The following is a 21,852-nucleotide window of genomic DNA, read 5'->3' as shown; positions in this document are numbered from 1 at the left end:
CCAGGGCTCCATCCAACCTGGCCTTGAACCTCCAGGGATGGGGCACCACAGCTCTCTGGGCAGCTGTGCCACTGCCTCAGCACAGTAAAGAATTTATTCCTAACACCTAACCTGTATCTCCCCTCTTTTAGTTTAAATCCCTTTCCTCTTGTCCTGTTGACCAACTATTTGCCATTTTTTTTTTGACTAATTAAAGTGCTTGCTCAAAGTTACAGTTCCTCTTGTAACTTCCAAAAGTACTGTTTATGATAAATATCCTCCCTTGCCACAGCACTTCCACCATAAGAGCAACATCCTTGAAGTAGGGGCACAAATACAAAACAGTAAACCATCAGCAGAGACAGGCAAGCTGGAAACCTATCCAAAATCATTTAATTTTATTTATAGTTCCACAAAAACTGCCATCGGGGCAGAAGGCACCTCCTGCCGCAGTAGCCCCACGCGGGCTGGGGGTACTCCGTGGAAACACACACCCCTCTTTGGCAATGGTTTCATCTGCCCCCGCCCCACACCGGAACAATGGTACCGCCCACCCGCCATTTCGCCTCCCGCCCGCCCTTCTCCCCCCAGATTTCGCGCCAAACTGCTCCCGGCGGGCGGGAGCGGAACGCCCCGACCAATCGGCGGCAGAGGAGACGACGCGCGCTTCTAGCGGGGCGGGGCGGAAGGGCGGTCGGGGCCAATCGGCGGCGAGGCGCCGAGGGCGGGCCAATCGGAAGCGAGCTGCGCTGTCGTCCGGTGTCCGCCGGGCGCTGGTTTTGCCGCGAAAAAGTTGGTGGTGGTTTGGGGGCTCGGCCTAATAGGGTGAGGGGTGCCCGGTTCTGAGTGTGCTCGCCCCGCAGGTGAGGTGAGGCCACCATGTCGGGCTTCGACGAGCCCGGTATTTACTACAGCGACAGCTTTGGGGTGGAAGCATCGGCGGACGAGGGGCAAGTGCGGAAATCCCAACTGCAGCGGCGCTTTAAGGAGTTCCTGCGGCAGTATCGTGTGGGGACGGACCGGACTGGCTTCACCTTCAAATACAGGTGCTGTGAGGCGTGTAGCAGCGCTGATCGTTCCTGTGGAGCATGGAGAGCTCCCTGTGGGGTGGGTGGTGCCTGCCGTCCCAGGGCTGATGGCACATGTTAGTGTGTTTGGGGCGGAAGGTTTGCCCGTGTCCCCCTGATTCCCTTAGTGCTGTTTTCCTCACGTGCCTTGCTCTGAGGCCTCCCCGTAGATTCCTGATAAAACACTGTGCCTACTGCCTCGCAGGGATGAGCTCAAGCGGCACTACAACCTGGGCCAGTACTGGGTGGAGGTGGAGATGGAGGACCTGGCCTGCTTTGATGAGGATCTCGCCGACTACCTGTACAAGCAGCCTGCTGAGCACCTGCAGCTGGTAAGGGATGAAAGTACAGAATTGTAGGGGTTGGAAGGGACCTCTAGAGATCATCGAATCCAACCCCCCTGCCAGAGCAGCTCCCTAGCCCAGGTTGCACAGGTAGGCGTCCGGGCGGGTCTTGGATGTCTCCAGAGAAGGAGACTCCACCACCTCTCTGTACAGCTGTGCCACTGCTCCATCACCCTCATTGTGAAGAAGGGCAGTGTGGTGGCTGATGTTGTGATGTGAGGGTGGTTCTGACAGCTGTTGTCTTTATAGCTGGAAGAAGCAGCGAAGGAGGTGGCAGATGAGGTCACTCGTCCTCGTCCCACTGGGGAAGAAACTCTCCAGGACATACAGGTCATGCTGAGGTCCGATGCCAACGCGGCCAACATCCGCAGCCTGAAGGTAAACCTGAAAGACCATAGTCCCACAAATGTAGGAAGTGTCATCACATTTCTTTAGCACCGTGAGTTTCCTATCCGTCCTCCAGCTGTATTTACCTCCCTTTCTCTTCCCTTCCAGTCTGATCAGATGTCCCACCTTGTGAAGATCCCTGGCATTGTCATTGCGGCTACCCCTGTGAGAGCCAAAGCCACCAGAATCGCCATCCAGTGCCGCAGCTGTCGCAATACCATCAACAACATTGCAGTGCGCCCAGGTCTGGAGGGCTACGCTCTGCCCAGGAAATGCAACATGTGAGAGCTGACCTGGGGCTGTGGGAGGCAGGCATAGGGGCAGAGTGAGCTGTGAGTTGTACGGGCTGGAAGGGACCTCTGGAGATCATCTAGTCCAACTTCTTGCTAGGGCAAGTTCCCTGGAGCAGATTGGAGAGGGAAGGATCCAGGTGCATTTTGAGTATCTCCAGAGAAGGAGACTCCACAGCCTCCCTGGGCAGCCTGTTCCAGTGCTCTGTCACCCTCACAGTAAAGAAGTTTTTCCTCTCATTTGTATGGAACTTCCTATGTTCCAGTTTGTGCCCATTTCCCCTTGTCCTGTTACTGAAAAGAGCCTGGCCTCATCCATTTGAGTCCTCCCACATTAGACAAGTGTAAGGATTGAAAAGATCCCTTCTCAGTCTTCTCTTTCTCAGGCAGAACAGTCCCAGGGCTCTCAGCCTTTCTTCCTAAGGGAGATGCTCCAGGCCTGTCACCTCTCAGTGGCCCTCTGCTGGGCTGTCTCTAGAAGTTCCCAGTCTTTTTTTTGAACTGGAGAACGCCAGTTGCCCCATAATTCTGCTTTCAGCTCCTCTCCTGGCTTTCTTACAAAATTCTTAACCCATTCAAGCAAACTTCTTGCTTCCACATCCCCCTCCCTGATGGACTGTTTGCATTGCATTCTATAAGGGTATTTTGCTCCTAACTTCCAAATCCTACTTTACAGCTTTTGCTGCCTGCACAAATTGCAAGCATTAGGCTGCTGCCGTGCTGCTGCATTCACATGGGCTGATCCTGATGGACTGTGTCTTTGAACTCAAGCCTGCTCGTGTTTATTTTCTCTGACTTATCTCTAAAGCAGCCTGACAGGCCTTTGGGATAGGCATCGCTCCTGCCTGGCTCCTGGTTCCTTGGCTGCACAAGTGGGTCAGCACAGCTGCTGTGCAGCCTCTCTCTTCCTTTCCAGTGGGATTTTTCCTCCCTTGTGTTTAATCCTCCCCAAAAGCTCCATGGGCGCCTGCAGGGAGTCAGGCACTGATGGTGCTCTGTGGAGGAGCCAGCAGGATAAAGAGCTGTTCCCCATCTCCCAGAGCTTGCACTAGAGCAGTGCAAATAGGCAGAGCCAATGTCTCAAGAGACTCTGAGGTTGATGGCAGCCTTGTCATGCTGTTAATTGCTTTCTCACCAGAAACCACTTAACATTGGCCTCATGCATGAGGTTATAAAGAATATGCCCTGTCAAGGCATTGAGTCTATACTGTTACCTTCTATGTCATTAATGAGTTACCTTGTGCTTGCTTTTAGCCAGCAGGGGAGAGGGACATGCTTCTGGGAGTTTTCAGGGGGAGCATCATTGTGCTGTGGGTTTGTGCTGATGCTCTGACACGTTGAAGGCAAGTGGGGGGTTTGGAGAACTTTTGGGCTGGTGACAGTGCCTTTCTGACCTGAGAGGGATGGGCTCTGTGTGCTGTGACCACTGCCCACACCCCTAGTGCTGCCCCTGGCTGACTTCTCCCCATTGATCTCTGCACAGAGAACAGGCCGGCCGCCCCAAGTGCCCGCTGGATCCGTATTTCATCATGCCAGACAAGTGCAAGTGTGTTGACTTCCAGATTCTGAAGCTGCAGGAGTCCCCTGATGCTGTGCCACATGGGGAGATGCCCCGGCACCTACAGCTGTACTGTGACAGGTGACAGCTGGGTCTCTGGGTGGGCTGCATGGTAGTATCATTAAGGTTGGAAAACGCCACTAAGATCATGCTTTCCTCTTTTAATCCCTTTAGGTACTTGTGTGACAAAGTTGTACCAGGGAACAGAGTCACCATCATGGGCATCTACTCCATCAAGAAGTCTGCCCAGAGCAAGAACAAAAGCCGGGACAATGTGGGAGTGGGCATCCGAAGCGCTTACATCCGTGTGGTGGGCATCCAGGTGGACATGGAGGGCTCAGGTGAGGGCTGATTTTGGTGCCTGTTGGGAGTCCTCTTCCTGAACAGCAAGATCTGTATGAAATCCCAGCCTGTGTCCTTTTCTTCTGCTTACTTAACAAAAGTTTCAATTCTGGTCCAGGAGATCTGGCTTCCTGGGTGCTGTATGTCCTGTATGGTTTTATCTCTGTGGTGCTAAAAGATGAAGCTTCAGCCTGAGTCCTCCAGGGTATTTCAGTACTTGCATCTTATTGATCTTTGTGGGAATTCACTAAACCATCCCTGAGGATCTGGGCTGAAGTCAACGGTTAAAATTGAGCTATGTATTTGAAGTGTGGTTCTGACTGTAATCTCTCTCCAGTTCCTCCCAGCTGCTTTGCCCAAGATCCTTGCTTTGTTTTCTTCCAGCCCCTTTCCCTCACGCAGGCTGTAACAGAGAGCCTGCTGTGCTGGAATAGCAAATGCCTGCCCTCTCCACCTTTCAGACCTGGTGGCACTGGGCATGAGATGCAAGAAGGGCTTTTGGTGGTAGTGGATGCGAGGGATACGGTGTCTTTTTCTTTGAAACACACATTCGTTCACTGTTGCTTCATTCTTTCCTGTGCAGGACACAGTTTTACTGGCACAGTGACCCCTCAGGAAGAGGAGGAACTTCGCCGCCTCACTGCCATGCCCAACATCTACGAGATGATCGCCAAGAGCATCGCGCCTTCCATCTATGGCAGCACCAACATCAAGAAGGCCATTGCTTGCCTCTTGTTTGGAGGCTCTCGCAAGAGGTGGGGGAAAGCCAGCTTGGTGGTTTATACAGTGTGCCTGCTGTTGGCTGCAATGCTTTGGTACCATGATAAAGGCTCACCATCTCTCCTTCATCTCCCCACCCTGCTGTTCCAGGCTTCCAGATGGGCTGACCCGCAGAGGAGACATCAACTTACTGATGCTAGGTGACCCTGGGACGGCCAAATCCCAACTGCTGAAGTTTGTAGAGAAGTGTTCACCCATCGGGGTAGGTGCTATGAGGTGTCTGCTTGTTTCTTCCTTCTGCTCCTTGTGTGCCGCTGAAGACCATGGTCGTGGCAGATTCCCACTCTTGCTTTCCCAGTGAGCAGCTGGTGGAGGTGTGAACTGGAACTGCTGGTGCCAGCCTGGGGGAGAATGGGGCAAAGGATAGAGGATGAGGGAGGGAGGGGGAAGTAAGTAATTAATGCCTTTCACTGCAATGTTGGTTGGGCTGTTTGCAGACGTCCAAAGGCATTACCAGTGCAGCTGTTTATTACTCAGACCAGATCAGCAGAGGTGCTGCCTGGTCAGGTCAAATGAATCTGACTGCACCTCAGGCACAGAGCTCCAAACTGAGCCCAGGCATGAAATTATATTTTCAGCTCTGTTTTCTCATAACCTCCATTAAAGTCAGCCTCTGACCACATTGTTTCCTCAAGGGGAAAACAAAGGTAATGCAGCAACCCAGCGAAAAATGAATCACTTCATGTTCTGTACTTAATACCTGTATTTGTACGTCTGCAAACCCTCTGATGTGTCACAACTGCTTGGTTCAAAGCTTAGGACCGTGCAGCAGTCTGTGTCTGCATCAGGCCTGCTTTTGGCATGTGCTGAGGGGTTTTTCCCCTTGGGCTTTGCCTTTCCTCCCACAGCTCTAGTTATGGCACGGCTGCTGGGTCCTGTGGTGACTGATGTGCTGTCCCTTCTTGTCCTGCACACCACTAGGTGTACACCTCAGGGAAAGGCAGCAGCGCTGCTGGTTTGACAGCCTCTGTCATCCGTGACCCTTCCTCAAGAAGCTTCTTCATGGAGGGAGGAGCCATGGTGCTGGCAGACGGGGGAGTGGTGTGCATCGATGAGTTTGACAAGGTACGTTGGGTGTGCAGAGCTTGGTGCCCAGCTGAAGTCTTACAGAGGTGGCTGACAGCAGCTTTTTTTTCTTCCCTCCTTGTTTCTCCCACCTCGGGTGAGAAGATGCGGGAGGATGACCGTGTGGCCATCCATGAGGCCATGGAGCAGCAGACCATCTCCATCGCGAAGGTGAGCAGCCAGCAGACATTACCCCAGCCTGACTTCTGCTTCCACAAGAGCCCAGCAGCCAACTTCTGTGCCTCCTTTGCCAGAATTGCCCGTTTCAGAGTTAATTCTCCAGGCGGTGGTTTTTATGATTTATGAGATCAGTAGGTCCTGCCAGTGGGCTGTGGGTTGTATTGGTTCAGATAACCTGAACTTCAGCAGGACTGAAGCAAGCTCCCTTTTCTCTACTTGTCACTTCTTTTTCTTCCTCCTGCCTTGTTTTTCACCCCCTCTAAAAGTCTACAGAAATTGCCTCATAGCCTAGTGCCAGATCTTCTGTCGTATCTGCTTCTGTTTTTTCCACTGTTAAACTTCTTTTCTTGCAAATCTGCTCCCTTCTGGTCAATCTGGCTCACCTTTGAGCTGTTCAGTCCCTTGTCACAGAGTGGCCACCATGACTTGCCCTTGCTGATTACTCTTACCTGCCCCTGGTGCCTGCAGAATCGCCCAGAGGTTTGCAGTTGCCTATCTCCAGCCACTTCATCTATCCAGTCTTGTGCTGCCCTCCCCTTGTTAAGTCCCTTTTGCCTTAGGTAGTTTCTTATGGCTGGTTGTTGTTTTGTTTGGTTTTTTTCCTGCACTGAAAATGTTGTGGTAGAAGTGTCCTGGGTGCTTCCCCTCAAGGCTGTTCTCAGCCCCAGGTTCTACATGTGATTTTGAGTGTTGCCTTGCTAGGAGACTTTACATGAAGTCACTTCGTGGTCAAGTCTCAGCAGAAGCCAGTTTTCCACCAGAAGGATGCATGGGTCCAACCCATTGGGGCCCATCATGATGTGGGTCAGGCACTGGAATGGCCTGCCTAGGGAGGTGGTTGAGGCACCATCCCTAGCGCTGTTCAAGAAGCGTTTAGATGAGGTGCTAAAGGATTTAATTTAGTAGTTGGGTAGAGATAGTGATAGGAGGATGGTTGGACTAGGTGATCTTATAGGTCTTTTCTAACCTTATGAACTTATGAACATCATCCCTCTCAAATGTGGGACTGTCACAGTACAATTGAGTGCTTCTTAAAAGGGCTTTACTTAAATATAAGTGCTTGAGGATGAGTTTGTGCATAATGCTTAGGAGCTCATACTAGGATTTAGCAGTCTTGTAGAGCTGCTGTTGTATGGGCGTGATCTTGACCCCATCTATTCCTTCATCCCTACAGGCAGGAATCACAACCACGCTGAACTCGCGCTGCTCAGTGCTTGCAGCTGCCAACTCTGTTTTTGGACGCTGGGATGATACCAAAGGCGAGGACAACATTGATTTTATGCCCACCATCCTGTCTCGATTCGACATGATCTTCATTGTCAAGGATGAGCACAATGAGGAACGAGACATGGTGGGTTGAGGCATGTGGGCTCAGCTGGGGCTTGAAGCGTGGGAGTTCACACAGCTCACACGTGTGGGGCTGAGAACCTGGGGAAGAAGCAAAGCAAGGCTCTGGGGAGAACTGATAGCAGCCTTCCAGTATCTTAAAGGGGGGCTGTAAGAAGAAAGGGGACAGACTCTTCAGAAGGATCTGTTGTGATGGGACAAAGGGAAATGGTTTCAAAATAAAAGAGGGGAGATTTAGGTTGGATGTAAGGAAGAAGGTTTTACAATTGGGGTGGCGAGGCACTGGAAATAGTTTCCCAGAAACAGGGCAGTACATGCCCCATCACTGGAAACAACCAAGGTCAGGCTGGAGGGGCACTGAGCACCCGATCAAGTTGTGGGTGCCCCTGTTCATTGCAGGGGAGTTGGACTAGATGGACTTTAAGGATTTCTTCCAGCTCAAGCAATTCTATGGCTCTAAAGCGTCTCAAGGCAAGCTTCTTGTGGTCCTGTAGTTCTGTTTGTCACCACAGAGCCAGGCTTGGCTGTTGGGAGTAGGGCTGGGGGATGCCTGATTCAGTATCAACAGAGCTGAGCTCCCTGAACTGCCAAGCTGCTACCCTGTTTTTGGGGGGAACTGGATGACAGGGAGATTTCCTGCATTCTGACTGCTCCCTGCTCTCCCAGACACTGGCCAAGCACGTGATGTCCCTGCATGTGAGCGCCCTGACGCAGACACAGGCTGTGGAGGGTGAAATCGAGCTGAACAAGCTGAAGAAGCTTATCTCCTTCTGCCGGACGTGAGTGAGAGGGTGATCTGGGCTGTCACACAGTGCTGCTGGGGTTTCACTGTGCCGTGAGGCAAATGTGTGACCTAGTCCAGGCCTGGTGCATCCACACCTGGCACTGGGAGCATGGTGTGGGTTGTGAGGCAGCACATGCACGTTCAAGTGGAAGGTGTTTTTGAGGAATGAATTCTTGTGTCGATAGGGGTTAGGTTTGGAAGAACTGTCCTGAGTGAGCTGCCTGGAGGGGATGGGAGTGAGAATGGCTTGGAGCACACAAAGGACGTCCTACCCAGGGTTCCACCTCTCCTGTCCCCTCCTGCAGGAAGTGTGGCCCTCGGCTGTCAGAGGCAGCAGCCGAGAAGCTGAAGAACCGCTACATCCTGATGCGGAGCGGCAGTCGGCAGCACGAGCAGGAGAGCGACCGCCGCTCCAGCATCCCCATCACCGTCCGGTGAGTGCCATGGGGCCTGGCCACGTTGGGGGGGAGAGCACTGCTGTCCTGTGCCCACTGAAACCCTCAGGGTTGAGATTAAGCCATAGTGTCACCTGGGATAACCCAGAGGGTGGGGCTGCTGAGTTTGGAAGAGCCCGCTTAGAATGGGGCAGCGCTGGAGATGCCATGAGTGAGGGTGGGGGGAAGAGAAAACCCCTTGGGGCTACAGTAGAAAGTAGGGAATGGCAGCATCTTCATTACCCACAGGCAACTGGAAGCTATTGTGCGCATCGCTGAGTCTCTCAGCAAGATGAAGCTGCAGCCCTTTGCCACTGAGGCAGATGTTGAGGAGGCCTTGAGGCTCTTCCAGGTGTCCACGCTTGATGCTGCCATGTCGGGCACCCTGTCAGGTGAGGATGGATGATGGTGTGTTGGCTTACAGCTTCCTTCAAGATCTCTGAGACCTCTGTGTGTGTGGTGGGAGATGCTCTCTTTGGCTTTGAGAGCTTGCTCATGCATCCTCTCTCCCCCCAGGGGCAGAAGGCTTCACAACACAGGAGGACCAAGAGATGCTCTCCCGTATTGAGAGGCAGCTCAAGCGTCGCTTTGCCATTGGCTCGCAGGTGTCAGAGCACAGCATCGTGCAGGACTTCATACGGCAGGTGGGCTGGGGCTGGGCTTTGGAACCAGGCAGCTCACAGTGCTGCTGTGGAGAATCCATTCTCTGGAAGGCAGCTGCAGAGCCCTTTGGTCATATTTGCTTTTGAAGTTGTTCGTAGGGAGCAGTGTATGTTGTGACTGTGGGGTTGGAGGGGAGCGAGAAGAGGTTCTTTTCTTCTATCAAAGTGCCGAGGTTCTGGTTTAGGGTTACTCAGGTATCCTACAATAGCTGGCAATAGGTTGAAGTCCTGCCATTGAGTCCAGAACATTCTGACTCATGCAGCTGGCTGCAGTCAGACTTGAAATGATGAAATGGGAAAGGAACAGTAGCTCCCGCTGCCCTTCAGAGCAGCGCAGCCTTCAGCGGTGGCTGCAGTTCTTACTGGACTGCACTGAGCTTTTTCTTGCCAGCTCTTCTCACCCTGCTCTCCCCGTCTCCAGAAATACCCTGAACACGCCATCTACAAGGTGCTGCAGCTGATGATGCGCCGTGGGGAGATCCAGCACCGCGTGCAACGCAAAGTCCTCTACCGCATCAAGTAACCCTGGGAGTGGGCAGTCACTCTTCTGCCTGATGAGAGCCTCGTGGGGCCACAGCCAACATCTGAAAGCTTTTCACTGGGAAGCCAACCAGTCAGGGCCCCTTGGAACCAGGGTCTTGGCTTCCCCTTGGGCGTTCTGTTGGAGTGTCACTTCAGTGTTTTTTCTTGAAACTCCAAAAGCTTTTAGTTCGTGTTAAAATAAAAGCTACTATTGGTACCCTAGGGTCCTTGACTGGAGGGAAGAGAAGGGTTGTATCTCCATCTCTCTTTTGGAAGTTGTGTGGGGTTGGAGTCTTTACAACCTTCCGCTTCCTGCTTCAGAATTGGGCTTGGTTCCCTCTTCTTTTGTGTCTCTGAGTACTCTGGAAGGCAAAAACACATTACCCTTCAATGGAAAGGGCTGTGCAAAAGCCTTGATGAAGCATGACAGAGCCCTGAGCCCCTGCTGGCCCCAGTTGAGAAAGCATTGATGTACAGGAGAGGAACAGTGGTAAAAAGCTGCCACCTCACATGTGTTAGCAGGACAGATGTACTGCTTAGCAGAAGCTTTGCGGGGGCTCTGCACCTTTCCTGGTGAAGAGCAATGGGATACATTTGTGCTGTGTGTGGCAGCTGTCTTGCATTGCTGGGTTTCTTTTGCAAACTTGCACTGACAAACTCTATTTTTTTTTCTCCTTTTTTTTCTCCTTGTTTCCCAGCTAGTATAGCTCTGGGCGTGCAAAACTGCTGTGCATGGGGGAGGGGCTGCTGCGTGTCTCAGAATGACCTTCAGGTTGCAAAAGAACACACAGGCAAACACTGCACAGGCTTTGTTAGTGGAATAGACGCTCAGGGCCAGCAGAGGGAACTCGAGCCTTGAAGATGCTGTGCTGCACCCTACTGGGGCTCTACAGCACCCTTGGTGTGCTTCTGTATGGGTGTTTGGAGAGGCGTGTGGTGTACTTGGGACAGAGCCAGAGCTGGCTGAAGTGTTGGGAGTCCCTTCCCAGGCAGTGGTGGCCTTCATGAGGCGGGCTCTGAGTTAGACAAACAGCCTACTGCCCTAAAGTCTCTGTTTTGTTTCTCTGGATGAGCTTGGCCTTTGCTGAGGGTGGAAAAGGAAAGGAGGCTCTGCAAGGTGGTGAGTGTGTGAACTCATCTCAGCTGTTCCCCTCTGCCCAGCTTTTCTACTGTGTTTTACCATGCTCTGTGTCCAGGCACAGCTCAAAGCAGGGCTTCAAAGCAATGTCACATCATGTCTGTTACCCAGCCACATGCTATAGCCTAGGTGTGGCAGGTACATACACCTTGTAGCCCCTGCCACCCCTCTCAGTACCTCCATCCCTGCTCTGAAAGCTCTGGCAGTACCAGTCTACCTATGGCTTTCTTGACTGCTGACTTCTGGTATTCCTGAAACCTACTGTGATGCTTGCAGAGCTCGAAGCAAGCAGCATCTCAAGGTGTGTATCAATCCACATTAGACGTTCCTTTGTTGTTGTTGTTGTTCTCATGATATGATACGGAACAGAGGAATGTTTCAGTGACAGGGAACAGAGTGATTGATCTCTTCCTGCTATGAAATGTCTTGATTACGTGGTGCGAGGTTATGTAAGCATACACACAGCTCGAAATATCGTTGTTTAGTTAGCAATTACTGTATGCAACTCCATTGCAAGAAGTGGAGCTGGGATACGCACAGCTCTGGCGTTATCTTGAAACGTAAGGCTATGGATGGCACTGCAGAGAATTGGAGGGGGGTGGGGGGAGTCAGTTAAAAGTTTAATTATCGGTAAATTTACATTGATATGGGCTTAGTGGTATCCCTGGAAAAGAGCACCAGACCTTTCCTCAGCTACTTGAGAAAGGGTTAGCTGTACTTCTTGATCATTTCTGAAGTTCTGGTGCGTGCTGAGACATGGTGCAGTCACTGGGTGTCCTTAGCTGGCCAGACATACTGTTCTCCATTGCTAGGCCAGTAGAGAGTGAAACTGGTCTGACACTTGGCACCTCTCAGCAGTGCAGCACTCCCTCAGCCTACAGAGGTGACTCTGCACCTCCCACTGCTGTCACAGGCACAGGACTGGGTCTGGGAGTGCCAGACTGAGATCCACCTGACCCTGTGTTGAGAGCTGAGCAGAGCTCAGGCTGTACAGTGCCAGGGCAGGGAGCAGGTTTTATCCAAAGTTAACGTTTAAAGGTGGCTAGAGGTCTTGCTCTGTTGACTGGATGTAAGCCAGGGCAACCAAATGGGATGGGTATTCCTGCAGCATAGGCATCAAATGGGAGGCAGACTCCTCCTGTGTATCAGGGAAAGGCTTTGGCAGAGGCTTGTTTTGGGCTGCTGGCTCTGGAAGCTGAGTCATCACATCTGCACCACTCCTCTCATCTCCACGTAGGATGATGTTAAAACCATAACAGATGAGAGCTGTTGCAACGCAGCAGTGTGAACTCTGTGCTGTGAGTGTCACTTCCTCCATAAAATAAAACAAAATCAAACTTGAGGAGTCCTGAGGACTATGGCTCAAGCATGTGAGATGATCACATCTGCATATCCCCGTTTCTGTTTATCACAGAGAAGAAGAAGTTGAGGGGTGGCCTCGTGGTGACCTACAGCTTCCTCAGGAGGGGAGCAGAGGGGCCTGGCAGTTCACGGGCAGGCAGGACACAGGTTTAAATGTGCTGGATCAGCTCTCAGGGCTTGCTGGTAGAAATGGCTCACTAAGGAATGCTAACTAGAGACTGTCCTCTGGACAGTCTGCTGCTGCTTGACCAGGCAGTGCTGGTTTAGGTACCCTTTGGACCAGACAACTTGGGGCCCTTGGAATGAAAGAAGAGGAGCTTTACCTGCCCGCCTTGATCAAAGCACCCGTGGAATAGTTGCTGAGGGGAAAGCAGGTCTATCTGCAGCTGGCTACATGCTGCGTGCTCATCAGCATCCAGTATCTCTGAAGTATAAATAGGCAGCTATAAATAGATGTGAAGGCACCTTTCCTGCCTGAAAACCTTCACCTGATGGGATCTGTCAGGTTTCAAACTGCACCTGGTACTCTGTGGGCTGTGTCACAACTGATCGCAAAGACGATATTCCCTATTGCATTAGGACTAAGGAGTTAAATGAGCGCTGCCTGAGATAAGTTTTGGGAGCAATTGTTGATGGGTTACCTAGCATAGAGGTAATATTGCTGTCCTAGACCATTGTATCAGAATAAGGTGCACATTCAAGATTTTTTTATCCTTCTATGTGAAAGGCAGGTCCTGCTTGACCAAACTCTTATCTCCTTCTGTGACGAGGTGACCCACTTGGTGGATGAGGGAAAGGCTGTGGATGTAGTATATCTAGACTTTACATTAATGTCTTTGACTCTCACACAGTATTCTCCTGGAAAAGCTGGCAGCCCGTGGCATGGACAGGTGTACTTTTGCTGGGAAAAGACCTGGCTGGAGGGCTGGGTACAGGCAGTGGTGGTAAATGAGCTAAATCCAGCTGCTGACTGGTCAATAGTGGTGTTCCCCAGGGGTCAGTACCAGTGCCAGCCCCGTTTAATATATTTATTGATGATCTGGACTAGGGGATCAAGAGTCCCTTCAGTAACTTTGCAGATGACAACACACCAGAGGAAGTGTCAATTTGCCTGAGTGTAGGAAGGCCCTACAGAGGGATCTGGGCAGACTGGACTGATGGGCTAAGGCTAATGGGATGAAAAAAATTCTCAGAAAGTGATGTACTGCAACAGGCTGCCCGTGTAAGACGTGGATTCATTGTACTTGGAGGCATTTAAAGCAAGACTAGATGTAATACTTAGGACCATAGTTTAGTGGGCAATATTGGTGGTAGGTGGATGGTTGGACGAGATGGTCTTAGAGATCTTTTCCTACCTTAATGATTCTTTGATTATATCGTGCATACGTTTTGTGTTGAGGAGGTGTTTGACGATATGATCAAGATGCCATGCTCAAATGGAGCATCACCAACACGTGAGGTTTGCGATCTGTATGGGCCCAGCAGGCAAAGGGTGATGGGTTGAGGAGGACCAAAAGACACAAAGATGGGAATGGCTTGCCCAGTGTCACACAACTCTCACAAGTAGCAGAGACCTGCGTAACAGTCCAGATCTTTTGGCAGCAGAGTGTTTGTTACAGTGGAAACACAATGCCTGATTTACCTGGCTTCTCCTGAATCAGGCAATTAAAATATCATGGTTTCCACAGCAACATTTCTACTACCGCGCTGCACCAGCACCATTTCACTGTGCCGTGCTCAGATGCAGATGCAACCTACAGTAATGGATACATCACAGGGAAAGAGGGTAAAGCTACCCTGATCTTGAGCTGAACTAGAACTTCAGGTGTTGAGGCTCCTTGAAACTAGCTCACCTGACCTGCAGGCCACAGACCCTCGAGCAATGGCCAAGGAATCCAGCAGTTTCAGAGCATATTCTCACTGGCTGCCTTTGTCTGATGTACAGCCTTCTTTGTTTGCCTTTCCAGAGGGTGAAAACACTCTGAAATGGACAATAAAAGTTGATGACAGAGGAGCTTGGAATTTTCCTTGATGAACATTGCCAGCTGGCAGAAATGCAAAGTGCACAAGTATGTGCATTTGTGGCCAGGTCCACACAACACAACTACACGTGGTTGTGCAGAATTAGATATCTGAGACAGATCCACACCTGCATTTCCTGGGACATGGCAGGCATATTGCTGCAGTGCATCTCTGTGCCATGCTGTCTGACTGCTTTCCTCCAAAACCTCAGCAGTGAGGCCAGGATTTTGCTTTTTTTGTCTTTTGCACTGAAGAAGAGGGTAACATTAGGTCAGAAGAGCAGCTCAGAGGGAGGAGGCCAACTTTTGTGTCCATGCTGTATGAGAAAAAGCAGAAAACCTATTTGTTTGTGGCTCTTGCTGTATGCTCCAAACCCAGAGACACACAGTTTGCAGTTGTGATCCCTTCACCTCTCTTGCTCCTCAGAGGATAAAATGGTTTCCTGTTTATTCCTGTGGGCAGCTGTTGTATCCACAGGGGAGACCTGCACTCGTGGTTAATATGGCTGTTCTCCAGATGCAATTTGCAGAAGTTGCCTGTTTGTTTGCTAGGCCATCCAGCAGCTGAAAGTTGTGCTTTTGGGAGGAGGAAACTCCCAGGAAACTCTCAGATGCTTGATCAGGAGAGAAGGCTGCCTCCCCCCACACTGATATGGGCAAGCAGGGGAGAGATCCTGACACTTTCCTCAGACCCTCTAGCAGATGCCATATTCTGGAGTATGTCATGAGCTTTGGGGCTCCTCTTCCCTCCTACCCCTGCTACAGCTGTGCTCCGGGCATGTTCTGCATCACCCTTGGGACAGAACTGTGCAGTGTCCTGGGGTCTCAAAGCTCCTAGTGATGAACTGGAGTGCCCAAAGTAGTGAGACATCCAGAACTGGTGAGGGAAACTCCCTGTGGTCAAGTTATCTTGTGCCTGGACAAGAGAAAACTGGATTCCTTGGAAATCATCTGAGAAATATAATCACCCCTCCTCGGGCTGCTTTTCCAGTCACTTGTACAGAAGAAAATGTCCCAAGATGCAGAGGATGCTGCCCCCAGGGAGTGCCTTGCCAGACGTATGAATGTGCCATAGGCCGCTTTTGGTCTCCTCGCTCAACATGGGAGAGGCAGTTAAAATTCAGCACCCCTAGGCAGGAAACATCACAGACAAATGCAGGAAAAAGACAGAGTCTGCTGCTTTTTGTGTCTGTCTGTATGTTTCACTTTTGACATCAAGAGTGCTTCCATGTTTACTTACCATTTTTGATTCTGCATGGCAGGGCTTGTTGGCTGTTTATGTTTTTTAAATGCCAAAATGACCCAGATTCAGAATAGGCAGGTGGTGATCCAGGCAGCAGGCTTGTATATGACTCTGCTTATTCAGTTAGCTACGAATTGTTGAAATGGAAAGAAATCAAAACCTAATCTCCAGTGACCCATACACAAGCATCAGAGTCATCATTGGTCTGGAACTGGGTCGCTGAGACACTGTCTGCAAGTGGAGACATGGTTAGTGAACCCAATGAATCAGTGATGCCCTCTGGACAAGCAGGAGCTGGTACCAACTCCAGCCCTCCATGTACTCATTGGGTTTGCTTTTCAGCAGCATCCATTGTGTACATCTCCACGTTGGGAAAGATGCTGGCTCATAGGCAGTGCAAGAATGAGGGCTTTGGAGAACCCTTATTGAAGCAATGTACCCTCTATCTGTAACATTTCCATCCCAGCTCCTGCCACCTGTCAACAGAGGATGCAGTAGATAAGAGAACTTTCCACACCTCTCTTTTTCCCATGCTTGACCTCAGTATGCTTCTCTTTGCTTCAGACAAATACTTCCTAGCCAGGCACTCTGATTTTTCTGTCCATTTTTGTGGGCTCCGCCTGTGAGGAGATGACACATCCACAGTGTTTTAAACCCCATCTTCCGTTCTTAGTCCCTATACTAACTGCACCTGTCAGCCATTCTCATACCTGTGCTGTCATCCTGTCATCATCCCCTGCTTTTTTTCATCATTTCCTGTATCCCTTGCCCTATTTCCATTCCCAAGGCACGTGCATGGCCTCCTGTTGTGCATTTCCTCATCACTGATCCCACCACTCCCCTCCAGGACTTCCTCCACTTCTTGTGTGCTGATTTCTGGAAGACTGTGAATCAGGGCTGTCCGGAAAGAGAGCGCCCTGCTTCAGTGCATTTCAGGCCAAACACACTGACAAATAGCAGAGGTGAGGTCTGTAATTTGTTAGCTAGAGAAAAAGCGTTTGCAGTGCTCCTCCACGGAAGGCAAATGGGTTTCTATTTAAGTGTAAGCTAAATATCAGAGGAATTATGATCTTACAAATGAAACACAACACCTCCAGGGGCTTCTTCCTGTATGAGCCACTAATTCACAGTGTGACCTTTTGCAGTTCATTCAAGCTTTCCCCGCCTCAGTCACTGCTTGTGCCAAACCAAGCCAGTGACAAATTCCCTCCTCATGGAGGTCTTGTGAGGACTATACATCTCCGTGAGAACCTGAAGGGATACGTTGAAGGCAAGGTGTTGCCACATGGAGACCTCATTTCACATTCCCACTGACGTAATGCGGCACATCATCTCGCCTGTGCTAAGCCTGGAGCCTCCCACTCAGAGCCCATCCCACCTGCCTCCTGCGGAGGCATGTTGCCCCTCCAGAGCCACTTCACAGCACCGTTCCTTCCTCTCACCCTGCTTTCCTGATATATTTTAGCCTCCCTAACACCTCCTCCCTTTCTATAGCATGCTGGTCTTCAAAGAACAGCCCTTGTCTTGGCACAGATGGGCACAGCCAATTGCTTCCCTTCAAGGGGAGATGTTGCCTCAGCAACCAAAGTTTTGAATTTGGGCAAAGTTCTGGAGGAAAAAAAAAAAAGAAAGAAAGAAAAAAAAAGCCAATTGTGATGGAAAATGACACTCGGGAACAAATGTACCATGTTGCCATGGCAGCCTGAATACTTGCATAGAACTTGGTGTTTTGAAAATATAAAAAGGCTGTGCTTCAAGTGAGTCCAACTAACTTAATGCCTTTGTCAGGTAGCTGCACAATGCCAAGTGTCTGGTGTTTATATTTTATACCTGCGTGTGACTGACTCTATCACTTCTGAAATGGGAGAAACTTCTGCTCTCAATCCGACAGAGAACTATTTGAGATTGCAGGCTTTGCTGTGTTGCCTCGTCTGGTATTGATCTGTTGGGGTTATTTCTGTCACCCGAAGTCCGTAGTTCTTGGTTGTCTTGGTTTCCATGTCTGCGTTCTATCTATTATTTCATTTGGTGCACTTTTATCCCACAGCGTCTGAGCAACAGCCAGCAGGTGATTTGTTCAAAAGCATGGATCCTCTTCCTGGTCTCACAAAATCCATGCCTTGCCTCTGAACCATGAACTACCTACCATGAGGGTTTCAGGGGCTTCACTCATCTCTGAGAGCTGAACCAAGTATGATTTTTCACCGTCAGGTAGGTTTCTTCCTGTTAACTGTGGTGAGGAAGAGTAATAACTAGTCTAGACTCTATTCTAGTGCCCAAATAATGGATTCTTCTTGTAGACCCAGAGAAGGGACCTGAAAGGTCAGGGAGACCAGCCAGATCTTGAGTTCATCACTTTCCTCTTGAAAGACCTGAATCTCATGACATTTGGCTTCTACTCGGTATGGCTCTCTGGTGTGGGAAGCTGGAGAGAGCAGGAGAAGGAAACAGGAATTTAGAGACCTCTTGCTGTTCATCAGTGTCTCAGGGAGACAGTATTCTGGTAAAAGTAGCATGTAGGAAAAGGTCTACATGATGCAGAGCCCAGTAAGGGCTGATATGTGGACCACTGGTCCAGTGCTGAGAAGTTTAAATCCTAATGACTCATAGAAAAAGGAGTGTTCTTAGCATCTAGCCAAGGAACAACTTGGGACCCTGACATCGCATTTTATTCCTTGTTGGTGAACCCTTTCTGAGATCTGGGTATGGGGACAGGTCTCCAAGCAAGGAGAATGCCTTTGGTAGAGTCAGTCCTCCACTGTTGGCAGGAAAACAGCCCATTTGAGGACTCATCAGACGCAGAGAAGCCGGTGGCATGCCAGCTTGTTCTGGGCACACACACAGAACACTACTCCATCAGGATTTCCCACCTCAGACTGGGCCACAGCTCAGAGGTCATGTAGCACTATCATCAGTGAGGTCTTTTTTCCCCTTGCCAACTGGAGAGCATACTTATATTGCCCAATCCGCCCTGCCTTGCAACATCTGAACTTCTGCTTTATCTGTGTCAGTCTCCTCCTCATTGCCCTGGGTGGTCCAGTGCTGGCTGCTGTGAGTTGCAGGCTGTGCAAGAGGAATCTCATTTGAAGAGACTGTGGAAGAGGCATGGTGAGGCACAGAGGGGAGCAAGATTTCAGTTCTCCTTGGCAGGAGCTCAAGCCATATACCCAATGCAAGCATCTCCTGGGCTCTCTTCCCCAGGACACCACACTGAGATTCCCACTCCCTTGGTCCACATGCTAATCTCAACCCAAACTGCTCCTTTCCAACTAGAGCATTAAGGAGGCAGTTTATGTCAAGCATTTTGGGGAGGACATCTCTGTTCTTAACTTAATTACTTGGCATTACAAAGGCCCTTTCCCCATGACAGTTTTATTATGGAAATATTTTTTATCCTGGTCTCCCTCCTTTGTGTTTTTGTATGGCGTTTACAATAGGGGCTCCTCTGTGCTTGTTTTCATGTAGCTCAAATGAGAGACTGGATTCAAACAAAGCACACAGCTGGCTCCGAGGAGAGGAGCAGAGGCATGCTGACTGCTACATGAAGCTACACTGTGCTCAGCTCCACTGCCCCAGGCACCAGTCCTTACGTCTTCCATTTTTTCTCTCAGCCCTGGCATATGCCAGGTCCCTCTTTGCAGCAGTGCCCTCCACAATTTGGGGCCATGGGTCTATGCGCTTTGTCCTTCATGGGCATGTCCTATGGATATGAGTCTGGATGGGCAGAACCGTGCTTGCCATGCTGCAGTGCACTGAGCCTCCTCTCAGCAGTACGTTGTGCTGCTCTGCCTAGTTCCTGCTTCTTATCTACTGACCACACAGAGCCATGCAAATGCACAGAAAGTTATGGTGATCACCAGGCAGATGAAGATGGGTTCCAAGGAAGGGTAGGGGAAGAAATGGAAAGGATGTGAGGTCACTTTAAATATTTACTTGAAATGGGGCCTTTTATCTGAGCTTGTTTGATGTCTGTGGCAGTTTTCCTGGAGACTAATTCCAAAATTACTCCAGAAAGACTGTATAAAATCCATAACCATAAGCACATTTATGTTTGTGCCAGTTCACAAGAAGAGCTCTTGCTCAAGCCAACAGTAACCCCGTTCAGGAGGTTTGTTTTGTACCATAAGGGTGAAATATGTTTCTGAGAGCCATTCTTTACAGATTTAGAGGGATGTTAGCCTTTTTGCAGTCTATAGAAGAAAAAGGGAAAAACCTTCTGGCAAGCACCACTAACTGAAATTAAAATATCACCCTGCCTGTGATTCTGCCCGCTGCTTTTTGTTATTTTACCTGAAAAGGGTTTGTATGAGAGCATCACTGTCATCATCTGAAGGACAGAGCATAAAAGTAGATGGTGTATGTCTTGGCCTGAGCGGGTCACCCCACCCCAGCAGTGGAAGCTTTCAAGGAATATGGCTCTCAGATTAAGAAGAGGAGGTTGGTTTCATATTAGTGTTTTCCCTGGATTAAGAGAGATGAGTAAAGCTGGATTGGCGGGAATGGAGCAGAAATCCCAGTGTATCCATATGGGCATTGCTTTGTTAATACTTTGTTGCTCAGAATGGACCTTATCAGCAGTGTCAGAATCTGTCTTGCAGGACCAAGCACAGTGATATGGATTCTTCCGAAGTGGTGCCATTGCCTCCAAGAGTTCCTCACAGAACCTGGAAGTAAGTTTTTTGCAGTTAGGAAATGTTGCGTGACTATATGGTTGCCTACAGTTTTGGTGCACTGGTTCACTGATTGGGTTTTGATGCATTTAATATGTGCAAGAGTGCCTGTGTGCGCATGCAAAAGCTCATCTTTAAGTTGTAAATCACCATACAAAGGAAAAAGCAGCTCCTCGTTCCCAAAGACCTCTGAGAACTGCCAGCTGAAAGCACTACCAATGTAAGTAACCAGGGTTATTTTCAATTTCCCACATCCCAAAGTAGGAAAATGGCTACAGTTTCTCACCATTCTTAATTAATTTTTTTATTAGTTTTAAAAGAAGGGCCATGGATGAATGAATCCCTGCTTCTTAGCCCCAGCACTGGCATAAACCTTTATTTATATTGTATATACAGATGTGCAGAACCAGCTGTCAGCCAACCCACAGGCTTCTGCAATCCCTGGACCACTGCTAAGCTGAAAGTATAGAAATTAATTATTAAGTCAGGGAAGATAGAGAAAGCTGAAGGTCACACCAGATTTTGGCACCTCTGGGACAGAAGGAAAAGTGGCATCACTCCCAGTGCCAAAAAGAAGGGGAAAGGGCAGATGAGAGAGGAGACATCGGGTGTTCTGTGCTAAGTGGTTGCCACAGACTATGCAGGAAGAAATATAAGAAAGGTCAAGGGAAACCTAAGGAGGAAGATCAGGGAGGAGACACTGCAGGAATGTCAGAGGAAAAGGTAGTAGATAAGGGGACAAGAGCAGGGTTGTACTGGAGGAAGCAGTCAGTGCAAGTTCTCAATGAGCAGTGAGGTTGAGCAGATCAAGACAGGAGTCATTAGCATGTGCCATTGGGCTACTGTAGGGTTGTCCCAGCAGTCAGATGGTTGGTGGTCCCAGGAGTGACAGCAGAACACGGTACAATCAGAAGATTTGGAACTATGGGTCACAGATCTCCCTGAAGCTGCAAAAGGTAGCTGGTAGGATTCGGGTGAGGAGGGAAAAACAGAAAACACGAGCAGCGATAGAGCAATGTGAGCAGAGTTGGGTTGGGGCCAAACACAGCTTGCAACCATTATAAGAAATATTGCTGCACACTCACAGTAAACAGATGCTAGCTGTTGGCCGGCTTCATGCTTGGCCAAGTTAGGAAAAAGGCCAGCACACACCATAATAAGCACACCCCTGAACAGCATGCTTTGTCTCTGGCCTCCTCAATGCCACTGGGACGTGTAGTCCTTAAACACAGAGACACTCTGGTTACAAGGAGATATGATCTCCTCCTGGACGTTTCCTCTCCACCCATTGGTCCTCCAGCAAGGTAGGCTGTAATATCCATGAGGAAATGCGGATAGATGCAGAATAGCTCCTTACAACTGAGGCAGAGCCTATATGGGCTCTGAGAGAGCTTGGGCTGTACTCCTGCTTCTTAGGCTCATAGAATCGTTGACGTTGAAAAAGACCTCTATGACCATCAAATCCATCCATCAGCCCATCCCCATCCCATGTCCCTCAGTGCCACACCCACATGGTTCTGGAACACCTCCAGGGACAGTGACTCCACCTCCTCCCTGGGCAACCTATGCCAGAGCATCACCATTCTTGCAGAGAAGAAATTTTTCCTAATATCCAACCTGAACCTTACAGCTATACTAGAATAAATGACTCAGAAAAAGGTCAGTCTTACTTGATTT

The 21,852-nt window shown here is 49.8% G+C and overlaps 1 protein-coding gene across 1 annotated transcript; it reads left to right on the top strand.

Annotated features, from left to right (window-relative positions):
• Positions 1–814: 814 nt before the first annotated feature.
• MCM5 (minichromosome maintenance complex component 5) lies at positions 815–9,742 on the top strand. The gene is made up of 16 exons (XM_065743044.1): positions 815–1,025; positions 1,252–1,378; positions 1,640–1,768; positions 1,886–2,058; positions 3,551–3,706; positions 3,800–3,966; positions 4,551–4,722; positions 4,838–4,949; positions 5,669–5,812; positions 5,918–5,983; positions 7,167–7,343; positions 8,006–8,118; positions 8,429–8,557; positions 8,807–8,949; positions 9,074–9,201; positions 9,641–9,742. Exons 1-16 carry the CDS (start codon positions 859–861, stop codon positions 9,740–9,742), a joined length of 2,205 nt encoding a protein of 734 aa, XP_065599116.1. The 5' UTR covers positions 815–858.
• Positions 9,743–21,852: the final 12,110 nt, after the last annotated feature.

The sequence above is a fragment of the Cyrtonyx montezumae genome, unplaced genomic scaffold (assembly GCF_038088225.1).
Source record: "Cyrtonyx montezumae isolate F1298 unplaced genomic scaffold, pur_monq_1.0 scaffold_3, whole genome shotgun sequence".
In the NCBI taxonomy this organism is placed as follows: Eukaryota; Metazoa; Chordata; class Aves; order Galliformes; family Odontophoridae; genus Cyrtonyx; species Cyrtonyx montezumae.
This window is presented reverse-complemented; position numbering and strand designations above follow the sequence as displayed.

What these genes read in the sequence shown, in the direction of transcription:
- MCM5 (XM_065743044.1), top strand. Translation starts at nt 859, where the DNA reads ATGTCGGGCTTCGACGAGCCCGGTATTTACTACAGCGACAGCTTTGGG. An exon ending in CCAACATCCGCAGCCTGAAG is followed by an intron (nt 1,769 to 1,885) that starts GTAAACCTGAAA and finishes CTTCCCTTCCAG; the next exon opens with TCTGATCAGATGTCCCACCT. An exon ending in AGCATCCCCATCACCGTCCG is followed by an intron (nt 8,558 to 8,806) that starts GTGAGTGCCATG and finishes CATTACCCACAG; the next exon opens with GCAACTGGAAGCTATTGTGC.